The following is an 18725-nucleotide window of genomic DNA, read 5'->3' on the forward strand; positions in this document are numbered from 1 at the left end:
TCCTTCCTCTCCTCTCTCTCTCTTCCTTCCTCTTCTCTCTCTTCCTTCCTCTCCTTCTCTCTCCTTCTCTCTCTCTTCCTTCCTCTCCTCTCTCTTACTCTCTCTCTCTCTAGTTTTTTAGAAGGCAACAGTAGTGGCAACGATGAAAGTCCTTCCACCACATTTGCAGAGGTGAGTTGTTCTTTTTTCTAAGTTCCTAGCTTTTTACACCGGTGTCAATGGAGGAGTCCTTCCCTATTTATTCCTTTCCCCCACCCCTTTGAACTACTTTGGTCTGGTTTGGGGGGGGGGTTCTTTTTAGGTGACGTAGATTTCAGGGGGACTCCTAGCGGGACTCCGTACGAATCCCAGCGACTGGTTAGGTCCCACAGAGTTGGCCTTCTCCGGGTCCCGTCGACTAAACAATGCCGTCTGGCGGGACCCAGGGGAAGAGCCTTCTCTGTGGTGGCTCCGACCCTCTGGAACCAGCTCCCACCAGAGATTAGGATTGCCCCCACCCTCCTTGCCTTTCGTAAACTCCTTAAAACCCACCTCTGCCGTCAGGCATGGCGGAACTGAGACATCTCCCCCTTGCCCATGTAGTTTTTGTGTATGATTCGATTGTGTGTTGTTGTTGTTTTATATATTGGGATTTCTTTTTTGGACTTTGTAATCTAAAACTGTAATGTAGATTTTTAAATATTAGATTTGTTACTATGTACTGTTCTTCACCATTGTTGTGAGCCGCCCCGAGTCTGCGGAGAGGGACGGCATATAAGTCCAATAAATCCAATTACGGCTAGAGTGATGATGGATCACAGCAAAACACACATCAACAGGCAGGGGAGCACAGTGCCCAGGCAGTTGATGGAGGGAGCCATGACTCTAGACATGTGGGCAGAGACATAGTTCCTTTCGAGCACAGTGGTACATATCTCCAGGGTAAACAATGTAACGGCAGACTGGTTCTGACATCACGACATTAACAGGCGAAACGTTCTCTGCACCCAGGGGTGCTCAAGCAACTCACCTCTCAGTTTGGTCACCCGGTGATGAACCTCGGGACGCCGTCCCTCGGTATGCCGTCCCACCCCTCCCCGTCTTCCCAGGTGGTCAGGGAAATTGTGCAGGAACAGGCAGAAGTGATCCTACCAGTACCGCACCGGCCCAGGAGATTCAGGTTGGCAGACCTGGTGGCTCTTTCCGTAGTAGAAACATAGAAACATAGAAGACTGACGGCAGAAAAAGACCTCATGGTCCATCTAGTCTGCCCTTATGCTATTTTCTGTATTTTATCTTACAATGGATCTATGTTTATCCCAGGCATGTTTAAATTCGGTTACTGTGGATTTACCAACCACGTCTGCTGGAAGTTTGTTCCAAGGATCTACTACTCTTTCAGTAAAATAATATTTTCTCATGTTGCCTTTGATCTTTCCCCCAACTAACTTCAGATTGTGTCCCCTTGTTCTTGTGTTCACTTTCCTATTAAAAACACTTCCCTCCTGAACCTTATTTAACCCTTTAATATATTTAAATGTTTCGATCATGTCCCCCCTTTTCCTTCTGTCCTCCAGACTATACAGATTGAGTTCATTAAAGTCTTTCCTGATACGTTTTATGCTTAAGACCTTCCACCATTCTTGTAGCCCGTCTTTGGACCCGTTCAATTTTGTCAATATCTTTTTGTAGGTGAGGTCTCCAGAACTGAACACAGTGTTCCAAATGTGGTCTCACCAGCGCTCTATATAAGAGGATCACAATCTCCCTCTTCCTGCTTGTTATACCTCTAGCTATGCAGCCAAGCATCCTACTTGCCTTTCCTACCGCCCGACCACTCTGCTCCCAATGACTGAAAAGTTGCTGTCGCGGGGCTCCATCTCGCATCCTGATCCCAGCTGGTGCCTACTGACCGGTTGGTCAGTAAACCCTTAATGTGATGCTTAAAACTAGATAAGAGCTTTGGGTCATTTTCTTCCAACAAATCAGTCAACAATTTAACAGAAGATCGCTCACGATACGAACCAGCCTTATGCAGCAGCTGCCAAGAATGTTAACACAGTTCTAGACTTCATAAACGGAGGGATAGAATCAAGGGTCCAAAGACGGGCTACAAGAATGGTGGAAGGTCTTAAGCATAAAACGTATCAGGAAAGACTTCATGAACTCAATCTGTATAGTCTGGAGGACAGAAGGAAAAGGGGGGACATGATCGAAACATTTAAATATGTTAAAGGGTTAAATAAGGTTCAGGAGGGAAGTGAACACAAGAACAAGGGGACACAATTTGAAGTTAGTTGGGGGAAAGATCAAAAGCAACGTGAGGAAATATTATTTCACTGAAAGAGTAGTAGATCCTTGGAACAAACTTCCAGCAGACGTGGTTGGTAAATCCACAGTAACTGAATTTAAACATGCCTGGGATAATCATATATCCATCCTAAGATAAAACACAGGAAATAGTCTAAGGGCAGACTAGATGGACCATGAGGTCTTTTTCTGCAGTCAGTCTTCTATGTTTCTATGTTTCTAAGATCACCTGAAGAGTTAATACACTTTATAAGGCCTTGGTAAGGCCACAGTTGGAATGCTGCATTCAGGTTTGGTCACCATGATGCAAAAAGGATGTTGAGACTCTAGGAAAAGTGCAGAGAAGAGCGACAAAGATGATGAGGGGACTGGAGGCTAAAACATAGGAAGAACCGTTGCAGGAACTGGGTATATCTAGTTTAATGAAAAGAAGGACCAGGGGAGACAGGATAGCAGTCTCCCAACATCTCAGGGGTTGCCACAAAGAAGGAGTCAATTTATTCTCTAAAGCATCTGAGGGTAGAACAAGACGCAATGGGTGGAAACTAAACAAGGAGAGAAGCAATTTAGAACTAAGGAGAAACTTCCTGACAGTTAGAACAATTAATCAGTGGAACAGCTTGCCTCCAGAAGTTGTGATTTCTCCAACCCTGAATGTTTTTAGAGATTGGATAACCATCTGTCTGAAGTAGTGTAGGCTCTCTTGCCTAAGCAGGGGGTTGGACTAGAAGACCCCCAAGGTCCCTTCCACCTCTGTTGTTCTATTATGATAGGTTGCTTCATGACTATTAAAAGTTAGAGCACTTCAAAAGGGGCTTAACTCTAGTTTTGAAGTTCCTGTGACAATGCCCCTCCCTCATTTTGGGTGCTCGGGAACCAGTCCATATTTAGAAATTTTGGGGGGAGGGTCCCACCACTCACATGGCCATGATTTACAATGATTGGGCCAGAAACCAGTATTTACATCTGGTTTCCCAGTCAAAAACAGTTGAGTTGGCTTAATGGTCCCAGAGTTCAGCATTGCATATTGGGGTTTCTTGTTTTTTAGACTTTTTTAAATGTATTATTGTTATTTTAGATTCTAACTATTAGATTTGTCGTTGTATATTGTTTTTATCATTGCTGTGAGCCGCCCCGAGTCTACGGGGAGGGGCGGCATACAAATCTAATAAATAATAATAATAATAATAATAATAATAATAATAATAATAATTGCAAATGGATCATAAATAGTGATCTGCTTCATGACTGTCACAACATATGATTTAGGATTAGAATAACAGAATTGGAAGGGACCTTGGAGGTCACCTAGTCCAACCCTCTGCTTAGGCAGTAGATCCTACACCATTTCAGACAAATGGTTGTCTAGTCTCTTCTTAAAAACTTCCAGCATTGTAAAACGTCCAGTTATTGTTCCCCTCCATAACTCCACTTACGACCACGTTTTTGAGCCAAAAATGGCTGTTGTCAAGTCCTCCCTCCGCTTCCGCCCGGGTGGTGGACATAGGATGGCCTTGAACCTCTCAAAAGAATGCTCCCTCCTGAAAATCAACCCTCCCACGTTCCTATAAACATCAGGCCTTCTACAGATCGTGTAGATCGTGTAGAAGCCGTTGATTCATCCCCAACTTCTGCATCCCTACGAATAGCACCTTCAAGCAAAGAGGGGCTGACTCTTTGCAGCTGCATTGCGAGTCAGATCAAGTATATAGCATTACATCCAAGACGCTTTATATTTAGATGGGTGACTGGTTACCCCCAAGTTGTGTGAGACAAGCGTTTGAGTGGGCAGACAGAGCTGGAACAGGGAAGCTATTCGGAGCTTTCCTGGCTGTTTCAGTCTGCCTCCCACTACCTCTTAGCCAGGGCCTTTTAGCCACTGGCCCCCACCCACCTGTTTTGGCTGGGACGATCGAACCCGCAGGTGTGACGCATGCTTCCCCAGGAGGTAAGTGTCCTGTCCTGGCTTCTTCTGCGTGAATCCAGGCTGCCTGTCTCTCTTCTCTTTGGAGGTGGAGTTGGCAGACTCTCATGGCATCTCTAGTGGTTGGTGGGTCAGGGGGTTCAGGTGTGGCACAAAACCACAGATGCTGCCTGTGTTGTGTGAACCCAGAAAATGGGGTTAATTCAGTAAGATAAGTCTCTTCGCCAAGGTTTAGAGCAGTGGTTCTCAACCTGTTGTGGTTGGCTCTGGCCCAGCTCCTGCCCCAGGGAATGTGGAGGTGGAGGCAGGGGAAACGTCAACACGTCCTAGGCCTGTTTTGTTGCCGGCAGAGTCAGGCAGTGCAGTTCCCTCGGACGAAGAAGAAGGTGGGGGTGACTTGGAAGGGGGGGGGGCTTGGCACACAGCCCAGGAAGCCAGTCTCCATTATCTTCGGTCGATTCGGATGACGAAGTGGTTAGACCCACACAGGCGCAGACTTTTAAGCATCGAAGAGAACGATTGAGGATATATTACAGGAGATAAGAGAGGCCACCTGTGTTTGGGTGGGGCTCCAATAATTAGAGCTGCTGCTATAAATAGCAGCGTGCTAGTTTGGCCGTTGTGGAAGATTATCTGATCGCAGTTCTTCAGGTTGTGTCTGAATTTTGTTGGTGGATTTTTCATGCCTTTGACACCAAAGCAGAGTAAAGTGTGTGTGTGTTTCACTTCGTGGGAAGAAGGAGGGCTGTGAGGTTTCTTCACAGCTGTTAGCTAAGTACTTAAGGACTGATTAAGGGACTTGTACAGCCTACCAGGTTGTTTTGGGGAGGAGTGCTCTTTGCAATACAAAAAGGGTGCTTTGTTTCTTTGGAATTTTGTGATAAAGGACATTGTTTTGAATTTTCAAATGTGTGTGTGTCTGAAATTTGTACCCGTGAATTTTCGGGAGGCTTCTACCAGAGAGCCCGGCAGAACACAATCTGGGGGTCAGGACCCCTTTGGGGGGGTCAAATGACCGTTTCCACCTAAGACCATGAGAAAAGATAAATTTCCCCTGGTGTTAGGAACTAAAGCTTCTATTCTGGTGCTTTGGAACGTATTTTTTTACAATCTGACCAATCAGGTGCTCACAGTCGGGTGTCCCTCTGACTTTTCTGCCAATCGGCTTAAAGCTCTGTTGGGAGAATTTGCGCTAGACTTATGGTTGGGGGTCACCACAACACGAGGAACCGTATTAAGAGGTCGCGGCATTAGGAAAGGTTGAGAACCGCTGGTTAGAGGATTGAAGAATAGGAATATAGGAATAGGAATGGAACAGAACAGGTAAAATATAGCATAGAATAATACAGAATAGAATGTCGATAGGAATGTATATATGATGTAGATTCATCTGTAAATATGATTATGTATTTTTTTTTAAAAATGGAAAAATTTAATAAATATATATGGGGGGGAAAAGAATAATACAGAATAGAATGTAAAATATAGAATGGAATAGAATAATATGGAATAGAGTATGAAATATAGAATAGAATAATATAGAATAAAATATAGATTATAATAGAAATGTAAAATATAGAATAGAAAATAAAATAGAATGTTAAATATGGAATTGAATAGAAAATATAGAATAAAATATAAAATAGTGAATAGAAAATGTAAAACATAGAATAAAATGTAAAATTAGAATAGAATAGAAAATAGAATGTTAAATATAGACCAGAAAAGAAAATAGAAAAGATAGAATAAAATGTAAAATATGGAATGGAATAGAAAATAGAATACAATGTTAATATAGAATAGAAATATAGAATGAAAGGTAAAATGTTGAATTGAAAATGTTAAATATAGAATAAACAGAAAATAGAATAGAATATTAAATATAAAATAGAATATTAAATAGAATAGAATATAAAATATAAAATATAGGATTGAAAATGTAAAATATAGAATAGAATAATATAAAATAAAATAGAATGATAAACTTATTATCACCTTGTACGACAATCGTTATATGTTAAAATGAAATTTCGTTGCCTCCAGCTCTCAAAGGGTTACCACCTCCAGTGTATGCTCCATAACCACGGCAGAAGAAATAAATAAATGCAAAATTGTGCACATGCCCACATAGATGATAATTGTATTATAATTAGCGGCCTGAGCTCACGCAGCCGCTTTGGTCTGAACGTTATAATTAGCCCTTGACGTTCCTCCTGCTGTGCTTTTGAATTGCTTTCGTGGCCAGAGCTGCTGCTATCTTGGACAGGCTGGTGAGGCTGCTGTGACTCACCCAGATCCTCCTTCTGGATCGGATCCCTTTGGAATCCACCTTTGGAATCGGTTATTTTAAACATCCTCTCGGATGCACCCAGAAGGCTGTTGTCCCACTGAACTTTCACGCTCTTGATGTGGCTGACAACTGTTTGTGTCAAAGCCGGACAGGTCATGCGAGTGGCAGAACATTTACGTGAATTTTGGGGTGAAGCCTAGCGGGTCAAAGGATGGCAGCACCTCCTCACTTTGGGATCCAAATCAGCCATGGACAGCAGTCAAATCTACTTACCGCATTTAATAATAATAATAATGAGGAGGAAGAAGAAGAAGAAGGCAGAGGAGGAGGAAGAAGAGAAGGAAGAAGGAGGAGGAGGAGGAGGAAGAAGGAGGAGGAGGAGGAAGAAGAGGAAGGAGGAGGAGAAGAAGGGAGGAGGAAGAACAAGAAGAGGAGGAAGAGGAAGAAGAAGAAGGAAGAGGAGGAGGAAGAAGGAGGAGGAGGAAGAGAAGGAGGAAGAAGGAGGAGGAGGAAGAAGGAAGAGGAGGAAGAACAAGAAGAACAAGAAGAGGAGGAAGAGGAAGGAGGAGGAGGGAGGAAGAAGGAGGAGGAGGAGGAAGAGGAAGGAGGAAGAGAAGAAGGGAGGAGGAAGAACAAGAAGAAGAGGAGGAAGAGGAAGAAGAAGAAGGAAGAGGAGGAGGAAGAAGGAGGAGGAGGAAGAGAAGGAGGAAGAAGGAAGAGGAGGAAGAACAAGAAGAGGAGGAAGAGGAGGAAGAGGAAGGAGGAGGAGGGAGGAAGAAGGAGGAGGAGGAAGAGGAAGGAGGAAGAGAAGAAGGGAGGAGGAAGAACAAGAAGAAGAGGAGGAAGAAGAAGAAGAAGGAGGAGGAGGGAGGAAGAAGGAGGAGGAGGAGGAGGAAGAGGAAGGAGGAGGAGAAGAAGGGAGGAGGAAGAACAAGAAGAAGAGGAGGAAGAGGAAGAAGAAGAAGGAAGAGGAGGAAGAAGGAGGAGGAGGAAGAAGGAAGAGGAGGAAGAACAAGAAGAACAAGAAGAGGAGGAAGAGGAAGAAGAAGAAGGAGGAAGGAGGAGGAAGGAGGAGGAAGAAAAAGGAGGAGGAAGAGGAAGGAGGAGGAGGAAGAACAAGAACAAGAAGAACAACAAGAACAAGAAGAAGAGGAGGAAGAGGAAGAAGAAGAAGGAAGAAGAAGGAGGAGGTTGGAAGGGACCTTGGAGGTCTTCTAGTCCAACAACCTGCTTAAAAACATCCAGTGTTGAGGCATTCACAACTTCTGGAGGCAAGCTGTTCCATGGATTAATTGTTCTGATTGTCAGGAAATTTCTCCTTAGTTCTAAGTTACTTCGATCCTTGTTTAGTTTCCACCCATTTCTTCTTGTTCTAGTTTCAGATGCCTTGGAGAACAGCTCAACTCCCTCTTCTTTGTGGCAACCCCTGAGATATTGGAAGGCTGCTATAAATGTCTCCCCTGGTCCTTCTTTTCATTAAACTAGCCATGCCCAGTTCCTGCAACGGTTCTTCCTATGTTTTAGCCTCCAGTCCCCCAATCCTCTTTGTTGCCCTTTTCTGCACTTTTTCTAGAGTCTCAACATCCTTTTTGCATCGTGGCGACCAAAACTGAATGCCGTATTCCAAGTGTGGCCTTATGAAGTTTGCAATTTTTGGTTGCAAACTGTTTCATTTTTCAGAGTATAAGAGTATAAGTTCTCCTGTCTGCGTATGTGTGTGCAATCAATTTAAAATGCATATATTTATGTCGTATTTCTGTTCTCGTTAGTTGCTCAGGATCTTACGGGTCAGATGGGCCAATATTCTAGCAATTGAAATGAATCTGTGTCGCCTCTGGCAACCGCCACCTCCCACCCACCCCTGGAATAAGCCTACTGAAATAATTATTTCAGGCGACGACGTCTTGGTCCCTTATATAGAGCGCTGGTGAGACCCCATTTGGAGTACTGTGTCCAGTTCTGGAGACCTCACCTACAAAAAGATATTGACAAAACTGAAAGACGGGCTACAAGAATGGTGGAAGGTCTTAAGCATAAAACTTATCAGGAAAGACTTGATGAACTCAATCTGTACAGTCTGGAGGACAGAAGGAAAAGGGGGACATGATCGAAACATTAAAATATGTCAAAGGGTTAAATAAGGTTCAGGAGGGAAGTGTTTTTAATAGGAAAGTGAACACAAGAACAGGGGGACACAATCTGAAGTTAGTTGGGGGAAAGATCAAAAGCAACGTGAGAAAATATTATTTTACTGAAAGAGTAGTAGATCCTTGGAATAAACTTCCAGCAGACGTGGTTGGTAAATCCACAGTGACTGAATTTAAACATGCCTGGGATAAATATATATCCATTGTAAGATAAAATACAGGAAATAGTATAAGGGCAGACTAGATGGACCATGAGGTCTTTTTCTGCCATCAGTCTTCTATGTTTCTATGTTTGGGAGTTCCGGCTCAGAGCAATTCAGACATTTGGATCTTTTAAAAATAAAGCTGTTTTCTCTGCACACACCTCCAGCTCCATCTGGTTGAATCTGAATTTAGCCCTTGGGCTCAGCATGTCACTTGACCTCGAGCTAGCTGCTTTCCCTGAGCTCGTCTTCCATTTGAAGTCAACTGGCACGGACATGCTGCTTAACGTCGCCCTGGTCACAAAAAGGGGGCAGTCCCTGGTTCTCCCAGCTCATCTCGGTGGAGGCTGACTCGGAGGTCTTCTAGTTCAACCCCTTGCTCAAGCAGAAAAGACCCTATATCTGTCATGGCGGACCTATGGCATCCGTGCCACAGATTGGCACATGGGGCTACCTTTGAAAAGTGTTCGGAAACTTCAGATCGTGCAGAATGCAGCTGCGAGAGCCATCATGGGTTTCCCAAGGTGTGCCCATGTTACACCAACACTCCGCAGTCTGCATTGGTTGCCGATCAGTTTCCGGTCACAATTAAAAGTGTTGGTTATGACCTATAAAGCCCTTCATGGCATTGGACCAGAATATCTCCAGGACCGCCTTCTGCCGCACGAATCCCAGCGACCAGTTAGGTCCCACAAAGTTGGCCTTTTCCGGGTCCCGTCGACTAAACAATGTCGTCTGGCGGGACCCAGGAGAAGAGCCTTCTCTGTGGCAGCCCCGGCCCTCTGGAACCAGCTCCCTCCCGGAGATTAGAACTGCCCCCACCCTCCTGGCCTTTCGTAAAGTTCTTAAGACCCATCTCTGCCGTCAGGTATGGGGGAACTGAGACATCTCCTCTGGGCCTATACAGTTTATACATGGTGTGTTTGTGTGTATGTTTGCTTTTAATAATGGGGTTTTTAGTGTTTTTTAAATTATTAGATTTGTTCTTATATTGTCTTTGTTATTGTTGTGAACCGCCCCGAGTCTATGGAGAGGGGCGGCATACAAATCTAATAAATAATAATAATAATAATAATAATAATAATAATAATAACAATAATAATGGAGCCATATCAGAAGGCACGCGAGACTTTAACATGTTTGAGCTCTGCACAACTGATTTTCGGCCTTGAGAAAGGCCGTTTTGTCTTCCGGATGCTTCAAGGAAGCTTCCCTGAAGGCCGGGAGGCAAAAATAATAATAATCCCGCAATGGACAAAGCAGAAGTGCGGGAAAACGCACTTCCTGTTTGCCGTTGTGCTGATTTTTGCACTCCGGAGGGTTCAGGGAAGCTTCCTGAGGCCTCGGAGTGCAAAAAACCAGCACAATGGGCAAACAGGAAGTGCCTTTTTCCAAACTTCTTGTTTGCCCATTGTGCTGTTTTTTGCACTCTGTAGCTTCAGGAAGGTTCCCCAAACCCTTCGGGGTGCAAAAAACAGCACAATGGTGTTCTGTCGGGCTCTCTGGTAGACTCCTCCCAAAAATTCACAGGTACAAATTTCAGACACACACACATTTGAAAATTCAAAACAATGTTCTTTATAATGAAAATTCACTTAAACCAAGCCCTCTTTTGGTATAGCAAAGAGCACTCGTCTCCAAACAAACTGGTAATTTATACAAGTCCCTTATCAGTTCTGAGATACTTAGCTTGCAGCTGTGAGGCAATTCACAGTCCTTCTTCTTTCACAAAGTGAAACACACTTTGCTCTGGTTTAGTTTCAAAGCGGGGGAAAATCAGCACACAAAAGGTCAAAGTCAGCAAGGCAGGCACGAAACACAACGATCAGATAATCCTCCACAATGGCCAAACCCACAGGCTGCTCTTTATAGCAGCCTCACTAACTACCACAGCCCCACCCAACCACAGGTGGCCTCATTTTCTCTGAAAATAATCTCTCAGTTGTTGCTGCCTATGCATCGCTCTCCGCATGCGTGGCTGTATCATTAACTCTTGTTCTGAATCCAAGGAGGAGCTAGAGAATTGACCTCCTTCTGAGCTGTCTGCCCCACTCTCCTCCTCCCTGTCACTCACGTCTTCTTGGTCAGAGGAGCCTTCATCAGCAGATTCCACCGGGGGCAAACAGGCCTGCAGCATGTGGATGTCTCCCCCACATCCACAGTCCTTGGGGCAGGAGCTGGGCCAGAGCTAACCAAAACAAATGGTAGACAGGAAGTGTGTTTTCCGGCACTTCCGGTTTGCCCGCGTGGGCATTTTTTTCACCTACTGCGTGGGGGGAAGCAAGGGGGGTGCGCATGCGTAGGGAGAGGAAAAGAGGGCGAGTACATGCACACATGCTAACACACACACACACACCCTTTCGGCACACGAACCAAAAAAGGTTCAACAACACTACCCTATATCGTTCCAGACAAGTAGCTGTCCAGTCTCTTGTGTTTTTAAAGTGTTAAAGCACCCACAACTTCTGGTTGTAAACTGTTCCATTGGTTCATTGTCTTCTCTGTTAGGAAGTGTCTCCTTAATTCCAAGTTGCTTCTCTCCTTGATTTAATGTATTTTCCAGAGGACAGTGGTGCCTCTACCTAAGACCGCCTCTACTTAAGACCTTTTCTAGATAAGAACCGGGTGTTCAAGATTTTTTTGCCTCTTCTTAAGAACCATTTTCTACTTAAGAACCCGAGCCTGGAAAAATTTCCCAGGAAATTTGAGGGCGGCACGAAGGCCCGGCCAGTTTCCTGCTATTCCTCCTTTAATCCCGGCCATCTTGGACTTTTCTGGGCTGCCAGAGGAGCCTTTTGGTGGCGCTCCCACTGTTGCCCGCCTGAGTTTCTCTCTCTGGCGCAGTGTACGGGAGACAGCCTCGCACCGGGTGTATGGGAGGCGCATGCTCCTCGCCACCTCAAAGTCCCTCTTTTTTTTTTTAAGCCTTAAAGTTTTGGATTTTTTTGATTCCTCTCACCTTACTTCTTCCTTCGGCAGCGACTGTCCTCCTCCTCTTAGAAACATAGAAACATAGAAGTCTGACGGCAGAAAAAGACCTCATGGTCCATCTAGTCTGCCCTTATACTATTTTCTGTATTTTATCTTAGGATGGATATATGTTTATTCCAGGCATGTTTAAATTCAGTTCCTGTGGATTTATCTACCACGTCTGCTGGAAGTTTGTTCCAAGGATCTACTACTCTTTCAGTCAAATAATACTTTCTCATGTTGCTTTTGATCTTTCCCCCAACTAACTTCAGATCGTGTCCCCTTGTTCTTGTGTTCACTTTCCTATTAAAAACACTTCCCTCCTGAACCTTATTTAACCCTTTAATATATTTAAATGTTTAGATCATGTCCCCCCCTTTTCCTTCTGTCCTCCAGACTATACAGATTGAGTTCATTAAGTCTTTCCTGATACGTTTTATGCTTAAGACCTTCCACCATTCTTGTAGCCCGTCTTTGGACCCGTTCAATTTTGTCAATATCTTTTTGTAGGTGAGGTCTCCAGAACTGAACACAGTACTCCAAATGTGGTCTCACCAGCGCTCTATATAGCGGGATCATAATCTCCCTCTTCCTGCTTGTTATACCTCTAGCTATGCAGCCAAGCATCCTACTTGCTTTCCCTACCGCCTGACTGCACTGTTCACTGTTCACTCTTCTTCCTCCTCCTCCTCCTCCCACCCAAATTCCAAGCTTTTATTTCTTTCCTAATGGGTTTGCACGCATTATCTGCTTTTACATTGATTCCTATGGGAAAAAATTGCTTCTACTTACAAACTTTTCTACTTAAGAACCTGGTCACGGAACGAATTAAGTTCTCAAGTAGAGGTACCACTGTATAAGAGGCATCTTAGTTTGGGAGAGAAAATAGGTGGCGGGGGGAGGAATCTACCTACCAGGTATTCATCCTTAGTCTGGTCAGCTTCAGCACATTTATTTACATACAAATCTAATAAATTATTATTATTATTATTATCATTATTATTATTATTTATCCCTTGGTTAGGGCTTTAAAAAGAACTTATTTGGAGAGGGTGGCAATGACAACAAGCCTGCAAAGATTGAGGGCTGGGAAAAAATCTTCTTTGGTGTAGCAATGAAAAAACCCTCCAAGGCTGGGAAAATCGTTAGCGCCTTGTTAGGGCTGGGAAAAACAAGACGCGCCCAAATTTTCAGCCTCTTTTGGGGTGGGTGGGAAAGGTGTGTCTTATATTCTGAAAAATATGGTACTTTCCACTCGTTGTTTCTTATCTTGCTTTATGGTACTTTGGAAAAGTTGATAAGTTGAGGGACCAACAGGACGAGTTCAGCTAGTCGTTGACTTATCAACCACATTTAATTGAGAAATTCATTAAGTGAGTTTCAAGTATGCTCCATTTTGTGACTTCTCTGGCCACCTTTCTTAAGCGAATCCGTGTGGTTGATAAGTTAAGTCGCCCGGTCGTTCAGTGAATCCTGCTCCCCCGTCGACTTTGCTCGTCGGAAGGTCGCAAAAGGGGATCACATGGCCCTGGGATATAGCCATGGTCATAACTACGAATCCATTGTCATGGGCCTAGAATTTGGATCACTTGGGGATGCTGCATAAAACGTATCAGGAAAGACTTCATGAACTCAATCTGTATAGTCTGGAGGACAGAAGGGAAAGGGGGGACATGATCGAAATATTTAAATATATTAAAGAGTTTAAATAAGGTCCAGGAGGGAAGTGTTTTTAATAGGAAAGTGAACACAAGAACAAGGGGACACAATCTGAGGTTAGTTGGGGGAAAGGTCAGAAGCAACATGAGAAAATATTATTTTACTGAAAGAGTAGTAGATCCTTGGAACAAACTTCCAGCAGACGTGGTTGGTAAATCCACAGGAACTGAATTTAAACATGCCTGGGATAAACATATATCCATCCTAAGATAAAAATACAGGAAACAGTCTAAGGGCAGACTAGATGGACCATGAGGTCTTTTTGTGCCGTCAGTCTTCTATGTTTCTATGCAGTGGTTGTAACTCTGAAAAACAGTCATAAGTCACTTTTTTTTCAGTTCCGTTGCAACTTTGGACTGTCACTAAACAAACAGTTGTAAGTCGAGGACCACCTGTATAAAAATTGCTTCCTGGCAAAGAAACCTGTGCTTCCCCCTTAATCTTTCCGTCGTCTTCCTCCCCCAGTTCTGGGACCAGCTGGATCGTTCCATGGTCTTCCCATTCCTGAGCAACTCTCTGGACCACAATGGCAGGGACAACGAGAGGGGACACCAAGCCCACGCGGACCTTTGGGGACCAAGCCGACCCCCGCGACTGCCCATGGCCCGGAGGTATCGGCCCCGCCTCAGCACACGGCCAGATCGGTCGCCGGCTATTGAAGGGTGAGAATCGAAGGGGCGAGTCCAGCTCTCCGAGAGAGAGACAGAGTGGCAACTTCTGTGAGTAGACCTGCTGCTCTCTTAACTGTGACCTTTTCTCTGTTGCTCCTACCCCATCCCGGAGCAGAATAATACAGCAGATCTTCGCCGGCTTCTTTGCAAATTCGGCAGTTCCCGGATCGCCGCCTCCTTCTTTCTCCTGGTGAGTGACGTCCATTCTCGACGGCAATTGTGCGCCCTCGGTGGCTTGGATTTAGGGGGTGTGGTGAATAGGTGAAGTTGGGGTTGTTCTGGGACTCTGGTCGTGGGAAGGAGGGGTGGGTCTGGAAGCGTCAAGATCAGTGGTTCTCAACCTTTCTAAGACCGCGACCCCTTAATACAGTTCCTCGTGTTGTGGTGAACCCCAACCATAAGTCTAGCGCCAATTCTTCCAACAGAGCTTTAAGCTGATTGGCAGAAAGGTCAGAGAGACGCCCCCCACTGTAAATGCCTGATTGGTCGGATTGTAAAAATATGGTCCAAGATGCCATAATAGAAGCTTTAGTTCCTAATACCAGGAGAAATTTGCTGGCCCATTGCTGCTGACCCCCTCCCCTGCCTTCCACCTGGGACCTGGAACATCTCCTCCTGGTGCCTTTTCCTGACTAGGAGTTGCAGAAAATGATGGATTGGGCGGTGGGGGGGGAGGGAGGGCGGCTGGAAGTCCTTCATCCACCATGTCAGGCTTATAATTGAGGTATCCCCAGGCTAATATAGTTAATGTATGGTATGACTGAGTTGTATGGTTTCAATGATATGGGGTTTTAGTCTTTGGAGAGGGGCGGCATACAAATCTAATAAATTATTATTATTATTATTATTATTATTATTATTATTATTATTATTACTATTATTATCATCATCATCACCACCATCATCATTATTGTTATTGGATTTGTCATGTTGTTTATCACCGTTGTGAGCCGCTCCAAGTCTTCAGAGAGGGGCGGCATACAAATCTATTATTATTATTATTATTGTTGTTGTTATTATTATTATCATTATCATCATCATTATTATTATTATTGGATTTCTCATGTTGTTTATCACCGTTGTGAGCCGCTCCAAGTCTTCAGAGAGGGGCGGCATACAAATCTATTATTATTGTTGTTGTTGTTATTATTATTATTATCATTATCATCATCATTATTATTATTATTGGATTTGTCATGTTTATCACCGTTGTGAGCCGCTCCAAGTCTTCGGAGAGGGGCGGCATACAAATCTATTATTATTGTTGTTGTTGTTATTATCATTATCATCATCATTATTATTATTATTGGATTTGTCATGTTTATCACTGTTGTGAGCCGCTCCAAGTCTTCAGAGAGGGGCGGCATACAAATCTATTATTATTATTGTTGTTTGTTATTATTATCATTATCATCATCATTATTATTATTATTGGATTTGTCATGTTGTTTATCACCGTTGTGAGCCGCTCCAAGTCTTCAGAGAGGGGCGGCATACAAATCTATTATTATTGTTGTTGTTGTTATTATTATTATTATCATTATCATCATCATTATTATTATTATTGGATTTGTCATGTTTATCACCGTTGTGAGCCGCTCCAAGTCTTCGGAGAGGGGCGGCATACAAATCTATTATTATTATTATTATTATTATTATTATTATTATTAATTATTATTAGCTGAGGGAGAGGAAGTGGCTCTTTTTTCTCCCCCGGATCTCCTTGAGCTCCCTTTTCTTTCCCTTCCTCCAGGGGAGGCATGCAGGGCAGGCTGCACTCTAGCTTCGGGGACTATGCGTGGGACCAGAGTGGCCTGGATGCTGTCTTGACCCAGGTAAGGGCACCTGTTGGGGTGGGTAGGGTATTCCAGGAGGTGTAGGGGCATGCCGCATCCTTTTAGGGCAGCTTTGAAAGGGAAGCTCCTTCACCTGGCACTCAGCTCTCACCTGCGACCCCTAGTGGTTGTAGCAGGCGCAGCCCCAGGTGCCAGAACCCTGGGCAACAGCCACACCAAGTTGATAGAGGAAAAAGAGCGGTGTAAATGGTTCCTGTAATCTTCCATTTTTGTTTCCCCTGGAAATCCTTTCTTCCTCCCACACCATTCCAAGGGTCTTCATCCCAAATTGTGTAGGTAAAAGCCTGTAGAGTTTCTCGGTCATTCACAGCGCGGTTGTCCCAAAAGGTGTGTTTTTCAAGAGGCTTTTTTTCTTCCTTCTAAAGATGTCTCGCTCCTCATCCCAGAAGCTTCTTCAATTCGGACCCCACCCTCCAGTCAGAGCTGAAGAAGCTTCTTGGATGAGGAGCGCAACGTCTTCAAAGAAAAAGCAGAAATCCCAGTCGCCTCTTGAAAAAGCCCCTTTGGGACCACCAGGACCTGGATGTCTTGAGCCTCTCTGTAGACCTTCTGCCTTCTGGAGGACCAGGGCATTTGAAACAAAGCTTTGGGGCAAAGGGCCTGGTTCCCCTGCAGCTGCCCCTCCTCTTCCCACCCACTGAGCCTCTTGGTAACCCACCACCCCCTCCTCTTCTCTCGCCTCTCTTGCAGCTGATGGGACACTTGGAAAACACAGGGCCTCCCCCAGCCGAGAAGGAGAAGATCTCTTCCCTCCCGACAGTGACCGTCACTCAGGAACAAGTGGGTGAGTTCCTGCTTTGGGGACTTTCTTTGGGCTTGGCCAGAGTCCGGTTGGCAAGGCTGCTTTTTCTTTCTTTTTTCTATTTCTTTCTCCTTCCTTCCTTCTCTTTTTAATGTTGTTGTTGTTGTTGTTATTATTATTATTATTATTATTGTCGTTATTATTATTATTATTATTATTATTATTAATTAGATTTGTATGCCACTCCTCTCCGAGGACTTTTCTTCCTTCCTTTCTTCTTTCCTTCATTCCTTCTTTCTCTTTTCCTTTCTTTTCCTTCCTTCCTTCTTTCTTTTCCTTCCTTCCGTTCTTTTTCTTCTTTTTCTTTTCCCTTCTTTCTTTCCTTCTCTCTTTCTCCTTCCTTCCTTTTCTTCCTTCATTCTTCCCTTTCTCTTTCTTTCCTTCCTCTTCTTTCTTTCTTTCTCTCTTTTTCTTTCTTTCTTTCTCCTTCCTTCCTTTTCTTCCTTCATTCTTTCCTTTTTCCTTTCTCTTTCTTTCCTTCCTCTTCTTTCTTTTTCTTTCTTTCTTTCTCTCTTTTTCTTTCTTTCTTTCCTTCTTTCTTTCTCCTTCCTTCCTTTTCTTCCTTCATTCTTCCCTTTCTCTATCTTTCCTTCCTCTTCTTTCTTTTTCTTTTTCTTTCTCTCTTTTTCTTTCTTTCTTTCCTTCTTTCTCCTTCCTTCCTTTTCTTCATTCTTTCCTTCCTTTTTTCTTTCTTTCTTTCCTTCCTCTTCTTTCTTTCTTTCTCTCTTTTTCTTTCTTTCTTTCCTTCTTTCTTTCTCCTTCCTTCCTTTTCTTCATTCTTTCCTTCCTTTTTTCTTTCTTTCTTTCTTTCCTTTCTCTTCTTTCTTTTTCTTTCTTTCTTTCTCTCTTTTTCTTTCTTTCTTTCCTTCTTTCTTTCTCCTTCCTTCCTTTTCTTCATTCGTTCCTCCCTTTTTTCTTTCTTTCTTTCCTTTCTCTTCTTTCTTTTTCTTTCTTTCCTTCCTCTTTCTTTCTTTCTTTCCTTTTCCATCCCTTCCAACCCTCCTTCTCTTTCTTTCTTTCTTTCTTTCTTTCTTCCTTCCTCTTTCCCCCCTCCCTCCTTCCTTCTTTTACTTTATTTTTCCTTTCTTTCTTCTCTCTCCCTCTCCCCCCCCCCCAACATGTAATAGAACACACCAATCCCTTTCTGGGAAGGAGGGTCTAAAAGAGCAACTCCAAGGCTGCATTTCAAAGCCTTCTCTGTGGCGGCCCCGGCCCTCTGGAACCAACTCCCCCCGGAGATTAGAACTGCCCCTACTCTCCCTGCCTTCCGTAAAGCCCTCAAAACCCACCTTTGTCGTCAGGCATGGGGGAACTGAAACACCTCCCCCGGCCACGTACAATTTATGTATGGTATGTTTGTGTGTGTGCTTGTTAATATAGTGGGGTTCTTTTTAAAACTATTTTAAATACTTAAATTTATTGAATCTATTTGGATTTGTACGATTGTTTATATTTTTTGTTGTGAGCCGCCCCGAGTTCGCGGAGAGGGGCGGCATACAAATCTAAATAATAAATAAATAAATAATAAAAGTCGGAGCGCAGGTCTCTTTGAGAATAAGTAGCTCCACCCAACACACACACACACACACACACCCCAAAACACCCCCATTTTCATTCAGGTGTGTCAGTCAAGCTCTTTGTTCTCAACGCCTCCTGAACCCTTTTCCCCCCTTCCGTATCTTTTCTTTCGGGATGTCTTTCTGTCTCTCTCTGCTTTTATTTATTTTATTTATTTATTACTTAGATTTGTATGCCGCCCCTCTCCGAAGACTCGGGGCGGCTCACAACATGTAGAAACAAATCATAAGCAATCAGACAAATTTAAAATGTTTAAATATTTAAAAACCCCGTATG

General features: G+C 43.8%; 1 protein-coding gene across 1 annotated transcript in view; it reads left to right on the plus strand.

Annotated features, from left to right (window-relative positions):
- The window catches only part of RNF115 (ring finger protein 115), a 34487-nt gene that overhangs the window by 11506 nt on the left and 4256 nt on the right, over positions 1-18725 (plus strand). Inside the window, exons 3-7 of the mRNA XM_070766684.1 lie at positions 114-171; positions 14008-14204; positions 14329-14403; positions 15967-16048; positions 16760-16853. Coding sequence (XP_070622785.1) covers positions 114-171; positions 14008-14204; positions 14329-14403; positions 15967-16048; positions 16760-16853 — 506 coding nt within the window. The remainder of the gene's footprint in view (positions 1-113; positions 172-14007; positions 14205-14328; positions 14404-15966; positions 16049-16759; positions 16854-18725) is intronic.

Source organism: Erythrolamprus reginae, chromosome 13, assembly GCF_031021105.1.
Source record: "Erythrolamprus reginae isolate rEryReg1 chromosome 13, rEryReg1.hap1, whole genome shotgun sequence".
Lineage (NCBI taxonomy): Eukaryota > Metazoa > Chordata > Lepidosauria > Squamata > Dipsadidae > Erythrolamprus > Erythrolamprus reginae.